Below are 8,897 nucleotides of genomic sequence, written 5' to 3'. Positions count from 1 at the left end.
TAGTCCCAATGAATTTTAGATATGGAATTTAAGAGGAGGGATAGACTTGGGGAGAAATGATCATGGAGTACATTTAATTTGGGACATGTTGAGTTTGAGGGGCTTGTGGAAGAAATATCTAAGTGGTATCTAGCAGGTAAGTGGGTACTGGAAACTGACGCTCAGCTGATTCTCAATTTGGAGATTATTAACATATAGATTGATAAAGTCATGTGAGTGCAAGAGATAACCCAGAAGATGCTTATGGGTTTTCTTTTACTTTAAAATATAATAAGAAAAGGAATGAAGAAGAGATACATATAGGAAGTAACAGAGAGGAGATTTCGTTTGCATGAGGTAATTAGAAAAGGATTGAAGGAGAGAGAAAAAAAGGAAGGAGTTAGAAAAGATGAGAAACAGTCCAGAAAGTACATGATCCCTCTTAGAGGAGAAGGAGGAGGCAGTAGGGAGGTGTGAAGCTAGAGAATGTTCCGGTTAGCCAGCAAGGAGCACTGCTGTCCCAGGACAACTAGATCCTGCCTGGGCAAATGGTGATGTGGGTAGGACTGGCCACCCATAGACACACAACAGCATGGTGAGTACCAGAGGGAAAGGGGGGTGGGGAAGGGAAAGGGGGTGAAGGGTGGTAGAGAGGGGTAGAGAGGAGATAATGGTGATAGAAGAAGACTAGACTTTGGGTGGTGAACACACATTATAATATACAGATGATGTATTATAGAATCCTATGTAATTTTATTAACCAATGTCACCCCAATAAATCCAATAAATAAAAAAAATAAGAGGGAGGCACAGGAAATGATGACAGTGTTCAACCAGCCACTGGTACACAACGAGTTTCATAAGCTGGTGTTAGCAATTTGAGGAATATTAATGCTGGGTTCCACTTGGGTGCATTGCTCATTCAGTGACGATTGAGCTATTGCAAAATCATTTGCAGGGAAATTGGAGACCCTCCCATCGCCCTATTTCTGTGAAAACATTGCCGTTATCTTAAACGAGACTGAAGAATCTATTAGCTTTGCAACAGTCACCTTTGCATTCAACAGTTTCCTCATGAAAATGCACAAAGACTTGTCTTGAGAGCCTGTCTGCATCCCAACCTGGGAAGGCATTTGAAGCTGCGCGCACAGCAGCAGGGAGGGAGAGTAAGTGTCCAGCATGAAACGGAGGGGGGCTCCCTGCCGACTGCCAGCTGTGGGGAAGCAGCTGGCTGTGTTCTTCACTTTCGCAGCTGGTCTGGATGGGCTCAGCAACAATTACATTTACCCCATTCCATAGCACCAAAGGATTAGGCCATGGGACCAGAAGTGACATCTTCGTTCTCTTTCCCAAAGTCTCTGGCTTGGGCTGAGAATAAAACTAGCTGCCAAGTTCTTTTAAATTTTCCACCACACCCGACTTAAGCATCTCCAGGATCTTTTATTGTTGCCTTTTAAAATTTCCCTTAGACACGGGCCCAATATTGTTGCATTCAAACACATTTCTAGGTTAAAGATTAAAAAGTACTTAAGTATATTTTTATTCTACTTTGTATCAATGCCACACACACACACACACACACACACAAATTGCTTAGATCACTTAATAAGGTATATCATTCCATGTTTTAATAATAACAATAACATAAATGATCATTTCCTGAGTTAACAGTGCAATGTAAAATTTAGTCTGTATTGCTAAGACATTTTACAGCATAGAAACATGATCCAAATGATCATTTACTTTATCATGTCATAAAACACAAGAGCTCATCGTAGAACAGTGAGACAATTTAAACGGTAAGAAACCTTGTGACTCATAACAAACAACCTGTATGTGTTTGTTGTCATGATTGACTTTCCAGGTCAAATATCAGTAGTAAAATAAGTTATGGTATAAAATAAAGTCAACAGGTTTTCCATAGTGACGGAACATTTGATTTCATTTAAGAAACAAGCCTGGAGTCCGGTTAACCTCTTAGTATATACAAAAATGTTGTCTTAAAAAAACCCTAAGCCATCACAAATTTAGATAAAACAGTTGAATAAAAGACAACAGCTCTTCATTATGCAGTAAAACCATGGATCTCATCTTTGGAAAAGTTAAGATCATGCAGCATCCTGAAAAACAAATACAAAGCACAAGTCTCTTAGGGAAAGTAAAGAAGTAACAGCAAAGTTTAGCATCATAAGCATAGTACTTTTTCATTTTCCCCATTTACTATGTCCTGTAAAAAAGAAACAACAACCCACAATTATCACTTCTAAAAAATTAACAATAATTCTTTAATATTACCAAATATCTAGTGTTCCATTGTCTCATAAGTGCCATAATTTTTAAAAGTTTATTTGAATCAAGATCCATTTAAAGTCTACTCGTTATGATTAGCTGATAAAATCCTATATAATAAAAGCCTAATATGCTAAGTGTACAGTTGACCAGTCAGCCATTCAACCAATCAAAGCATAATATGCTAATGATATGCCAAGGCCGCTCAACTGCTCATTATGACATGCACTGACCACCAGGGGGTAGATGCTCCAACCAGTAGGCTAGCTTGCTGCTGGGGTCCTGCCGATCAGGACTGAGACGAGCCAGACACAGCATGGAGCCCTCCCACAGTCCCTCCCTGGCTAGCCAACCTCCCAGGTCTCTCCCCGGTCCCGATTGTGCACTGGTGGGGTCCCATGGCCTGGCCTGTGCCCTCTCGCAATCTGGGACCCCTCGGGGGATGTTGGAGAACCGATTTCACCCGATCCCGCGGGCCAGGACCCAACTGGTGCATGAATTCATGCATCAGGCCTCTAGTCTTTTAATAAGATTCTCTTCCATCTCCCTCTCTCTCTCTGTGTGTGTACTGCAGTTTATCCAACAAAATTCAGATCTTTATGCACTGAGTCACCCACAGTCCTCATTTTGCTGCATCGCTGTGATAAATGTTAATAATATGAACTTATATCCTCTTATTGTCCATAACTTAATAACTGGATCTACAGGCTAGGTCAGGTCAAATTCTTTTTGACAAGACTATTTCATAGGTAGTATTCTCCCATTAGGAGGCACATAATACCTGACTGCCTCTCCTTTGGGATGCTAACAGTTGTCCATGATTTATGGTCTATCCATTAGTAGTTCATTAGGATCTGAAATTAGTGATATTCTACTTCTATCATTCTTTCTTCATTTATAAGCTGAGGAATTCTGTAAAGAAAAAACTTCTCATTTATTATGTGGTTACCCTGTAGTACAGCTCATATAGAAAAGGCAACATAATGCTTAATTTTTTTCCTCCTTTATTCACCAGTTTTCAAAGTAAGGAGTTAATCCCCACAGCATTCTATCTTTACTCTCTCCACTGAACCGAAAAAGTAGAAATACTGCTTACGGGTAATTCAACTTGGAAAACACTATAAATGGAGACTGATATCTTAGAAATGGCTGTTTAAAACGTTCCTGAACACAATAAACATTTATTTAATACTTACTGTATGTAGTCACTGTGCTAAGCACTTCACATGCGTAAGGGTTGTTTCTTCTACCACATTGCTACTAACCTCATTCCTTGTTCTGTAAATGGCATTGGTCCACAAATGCAGATGAGAACTTTGGATTTGTCTAAGCTTCTTTTCAAAAATTCAGAAAGAAGATCTAATGAAATGTGTCCCTTTTTCCCATTCCATTCAGAAGTAGGTTTTGAGAGAACAAATTCAACATCAAATCTAGAGGGAGAAAAACATTTTTTAAAAGTCTATTATTTTAACATATGATTAACATGTCTCAAGTTCACTAAAACATCTTTTTTCTCTCTTAAAAATAATATAATATGTAAAAACTGATACACTCACTAGAAAAGCACTGCAATGGATTATAAACAAAGATTTAACAAAAACATATAGGTAAATCCATATTTACTAAAGATTAGCTTTTGCTACAGAAAAGAGGAGTAATCTGGCATCTTTTATTGCACTCATTAGAAAGGGATCTCAAAGAATTCCCATTCCTATTAATACTCTGCTTGTGCATGTCAAGTAAAGAGTAATCATCAGTGACGTGCACTTTAATCTCTGATTCAGACCTTTCATGAGTTCTAGACCCGTATAACCAACATCCTATTTGACTTCGTACTGTTGCTGTCTCAAAGGCCTCAACCTCATCTTATAATCTCTCTGCCCCACACCTGACGTTCTCCTTGTGGATGGTGCCAAGGTCCATTTGGTTGCACAAGCCAAAAACCTGGGGTTTATCCTGGGGACCTCACTCTGCATCTCCCCCCATATCCACATCCTCAAGACCTATCTCCCAGCTATTTGTCCGCTTCTTTGAGTCTTCACTGCCATACACTTGCATTCTTTCTTCTTTCTGTACTGCTGTTATCATGTCCCATTCTTCAGTTCTCAGCTAAGCACCATTTCCACAGGGAAGCACTGTGGCCTTTGGGGTCCTTTGTTATATGTGTTGTAGAAATATTTTCCTTTCCTTTTCTTTATAGACCTTACTTCAGGTTTTAAGTATGTGGCCACCAAAATAATTTTATTAATGTCTACCTTCCCCACTAGACCATAAGCCCCATAAGAGCAGGGACCATTTCGCTTTGGCTATCACTGTGTCCCTAGTGCCAACACATGGGAAGCACTCAAGCATTATGGAATGAAAGGTAGGAAAAAAAAGGAAGGATACCAAGAGCCTATCTGACTTCGTACTGTTGCTGTCTCAAAGGTCTCAACCCTCAGAATTAAAATGAGAAGAACATCAAACCAAGTTTCACAATGTGACTACAGAGCATTTCCCACCACAGTTTTGTAATCTGTTCAGCAAATGGCTGGTGAAGGGTAAATGATTCAAAATTGTATGCTCTGCCTGCTCCTTTGCTCCATTTTAGCAAAACACAAGTCATTCTTACCATTTTCAACAGCATCAGATCAGATGCATTTGCACATTTTCCAGTGAGTATCTGACATATTTCCTCAAGAGTAGAAGGAGTTAATTGCATATTAATCTCAATCTTAAAACAAAGTTGAACAGTGTCTCTTGTGAAAGGGCCTTGGGAGTCAGATATGAGAACAGAAACAGGACGTGGTGGTGCAGCAGCTCAGGTTGCTGGGCTGCAGTTGGGTTAAGGTCCTCAGGAACTGAGGAGCCTGGCACAAGCACACAGACCAACTCAGAGGGCCAGCCAGGGGCAGAGAACCGGCCCAGCTCTCACCCAGCCCCACCTCTATGCTTTATTTGTCCATTTGTGCAACAAGGTGTGAATATTACATCATCTCTTATAATTCTAATATTTTGACTTTATATTTAAAAAGCTCTACAGAATTATGTTTTATTTCTTACCTACAAGGTTCCCAGTTAGTTTTAGCAGATACAGAGTGGGGCAAAAGTAGGTTTATAGTTGCCCATATGGAAAATAATACAATAATTAATAAATAATGCAGGTATAAATGGTTTCACATACTCACATACACCTACTTTTACTCCACCCTGTATACTAATCCACCTTACACAAAATAACCTCACAAATACTTTTTCACTAACTTATTTTTCCCGTATAGCATATAAAATTAAGATAGTTTTCAATAACTTTGGAATGCAGTATTTGTTTACTGTTCCATGTGGGCAAGTTCCTTGTTTGTCTTTTTTTAAAAAAAAAATATTTTATTGATTTTTTACAGAGAGGAAGGTAGAGGGATAGAGAGTTAGAAACATCGATGAGAGAGAAACATTGATCAGCTGCCTCCTGCACACCCCCTACTGGGGATGTGCCCGCAACCAAGGTACATGCCCTTGACCGGAATTGAACCTGGGACTCTTCAGTCCACAGGCCGAGGCTCTCTAGCCACTGAGCCAAACCGGTCAGGGCGTTGTTTGTCTTGTTCAATGCAGTACCTAGGTCTGGCTAAAGGTAAGTGCATAAAAATACTTGTTGAATGAATAAGGGATTTGCTTATAAAGAAGCCGTACTGACAAAAAATAAAAACTGTCAATAGAAATAGAAGAACAAAGCCATAGGCTGGCATCCATGAAATTACACATAAAAATGGACGTGAATTCCCTAGTCCCTTTTCCGAGGAAGAAGGTCCACAGCTCTCATCAGATCATCAAAGGGGACCCAGACGCATCTGCAGAACCACTATCCTAAGACATTTCCAATTATACATAGACAATTAGATCAAAGATAGCAATTACCTTGTTAAATTAAAAATAAAAATCACTGGAATAAAACTGGTAAGATACATAAGTCTTATATACTGGCATCCCTTTCAGCTGAAAATATTGTAACTTTCCTTTACCAAGATGCTTTAAAGAAAAAAAAAGAAAGCCTAGTCAGTGGCATAGTTTCTGCAGGCATCTGCTAAAGAGTGATAAGTACCCAAGATCCTCATGAAGAAAGTGTACACTTCTCATGCATTCGTATTTATTAGCATAACGGTCCCTTGACTCCATAGAAAGAGTGAAGAGGGGCATAAATGCAATTTTTAAGGATACTGTAAAAAGCCTGCTATCCTGCTTATCTCCTCCTTCACAGGACTAGAAAAGAGCTTAACTGGAGCAGGCGCAATCCCAAGTTAAGACTCAAGAAAACTTGAATGAAGGATTTCCTATACCACATCAAGATGCAGATAGTTACTGCGGAATCAGTCACCTCTCCTGAAGTGTTCTGAATGAAGGCCAATTTACTGTCTAGCGCAATTACAGCTGAGGCCTGAGGGCACATGGGCAGAGCCTGCCATCATCCAACAACTAACTTTCCTCTAGCCTAGTGGTCAGCAAACCGTGGCTCGTGAGCCACATGTGGCTCTTTGGCCCCGTGGCATGGGCCACGAAGTTTAAATCACAATGTACGTGTGCGCCCGCATGTGGTATTTTGTGGAAGAGCCACACTCAAGGAGCCAGTTTGCCGACCACTGCTCTAGCCAATCAGCTTCAAACACCTACCTCTGTTGTTTTCCTTACGTATGTCCCATACATTCCACTTTCAGTGGGACAGCTCCAAATACTGGTCTTATATCTTGTCTAAAATCCTGCTCTAACAGCTTTAGCCTTAATCCACCTGACACACCACTGCCAGCAGTTCTCCTTAATACCCAGACCCCATCTTACACTGTCTTAGCTTTAACGGCTTCAGTGTTTGTCACTGCCCACAGAAGAGGATTTCGTAGTATTGGGGGCCCCAGCCTTTTCTGGTTTCAATAGCTAAAGGAAATTACTAGAAAGAGCAGGAAAACTTGGTATTTTCTCACGGGAAAAATAGCTTACAACATAAACAGCTAAGAGTTAAAGTTACACAAAATGTACATGTTCTGGAAACATTTCTCAAAATGAATCTATTAAACACTAGTGTTCCTCAAGATGTTAGTGGTATTTCATGAAAAAAGTTCAACTATGAAATAAATTTGGGATACTGGGTTTGTTTTTTTTTTAAAAAGTTAAATAGATTTAGAATTTCTCAAAGCCTTAAATATGCTAAGTTCCAAGTAAATCTTAAAGAAGGTAATATGATGCATGTTATTTTCAAAGGTTTTTTTTTTTTTTTTTTTTTTTTTTAATGACAGAGCCATTAGGGGAGAACACATGAACATTCTATGAAACACTTCATATGAGGAGTATCTGTGAGGAACAGGAAGTGGTAGAGGAGTCCAGACTAGGGGCCCACATATCTGTGAGTATCACAAGCTGGGGCGGGGGGAAGGGGTTAAGGCACATTGTTGATTTACTTATGCTTCTGCAACCACTGGCTTCTGCTGTCTTAAAGGGGAATAACAAACCGTTCATCACAATACTGATGCCAGAGTACAGAAACTCAGTGGGCCATTGTCTATGGAGCCTGTCATAAAGGGAGGTACGCTGCCCAGTGTTGCTGGGCCTTCTCATATCCATCTAATACATATTTATTTAATATATGAATTCTATTCAAAGTTTCCCATCACCTGATTTTAGACCAGCCTGTTTCTTCGATTGTAAGACAGGAGGGTTAGAAGCGATTACCACTAAGATTCCTTCTAATATGCACATAAAGTTTTATTTTTACAGTTATTTCATTGTTCTCCTTCATGCACTGTATTTACTTCGACAAAACTAGACTCTGCTCTTTTGCTAAAATGCCCTGAACATCCTGGCTCTCATGTTTTTTTGCTCATGAAATCCTATAACCCAAATTTCTTTTCCTGTTCACGGAATGCCATTTCCCAAAGCCCAGTCCAGAAGCCACTTTGATCTCCCCTCACAAACAGGATTACTTCTTCTCCTAGAATTCTCTAACATGGGATTCTCTGACATAGAATTCTCTATGATGCGATCTGTCCTCCCAAAGCCCGGACTTCTGAGGCACTGCTGCTCTTCAGAACTCCCCACTAGGGCAGTCCTACTCATTGTGTATCTTTCCCCAGCACATTGTGCAAATGAGCACACAGATGCCTGAAGTGAGGCACGTGATCAGTGGTGCATATAAATAGGTACATCATCACTTGTCTGTTGTGCCCCACTCCCTTATTGCTTGGAATCCTCTTTCTCTTTCCAGTATGCTCCACCACTGACCTTGTCATTTCCAGAGCAAAAATAAGGACACTGCCAGTGTGAGTGTGCTGGCAGCAATATTCCTCACTTTCTAGAGCAGTGGTCGGCAAACTGTGGCTCGCGAGCCACATGCGGCTCTTTGGCCCCTTGAGTGTGGCTCTTCTACAAAATACCATGTGCGGGCGCGCATGTACAGTGCGATTGAAACTTCGTGGCCCATGCGCAGAAGTCGGTATTTTGTGGAAGAGCCACACTCAAGGGGCCAGAGAGCCACATGTGGCTCACGAGCCGCAGTTTGCCAACCACTGTTCTAGAGGCTATTTGTCAAAATGCTTCAACAGCCTTTCTACACTTTGACTTGGTGACTCTTATGTTGCATTTTTATCCTGCATAGGTGGAGGGGTACA

The 8,897-nt window shown here is 40.5% G+C and overlaps 1 protein-coding gene across 1 annotated transcript in view; it reads right to left on the bottom strand.

Moving 5' to 3' along the window:
• Positions 1-1,495: 1,495 nt before the first annotated feature.
• Positions 1,496-8,897, bottom strand: part of LOC102753075 (cytochrome b5 reductase 4) — a 75,356-nt gene continuing 67,954 nt past the window's right edge. The window contains exons 13-14 of the mRNA XM_015570288.1: positions 3,534-3,698; positions 1,496-2,099 (exon numbers count right to left, since the gene is read on the bottom strand). Of these exons, the coding sequence (XP_015425774.1) occupies positions 2,045-2,099; positions 3,534-3,698 (220 nt within the window). The 3' untranslated portion in view covers positions 1,496-2,044. The remainder of the gene's footprint in view (positions 2,100-3,533; positions 3,699-8,897) is intronic.

This window comes from Myotis davidii, unplaced genomic scaffold (assembly GCF_000327345.1).
Source record: "Myotis davidii unplaced genomic scaffold, ASM32734v1 scaffold185, whole genome shotgun sequence".
Lineage (NCBI taxonomy): Eukaryota > Metazoa > Chordata > Mammalia > Chiroptera > Vespertilionidae > Myotis > Myotis davidii.
Note: the sequence above shows the minus strand (reverse complement) of the source record. Positions and strands in the feature narration are given on the sequence as shown.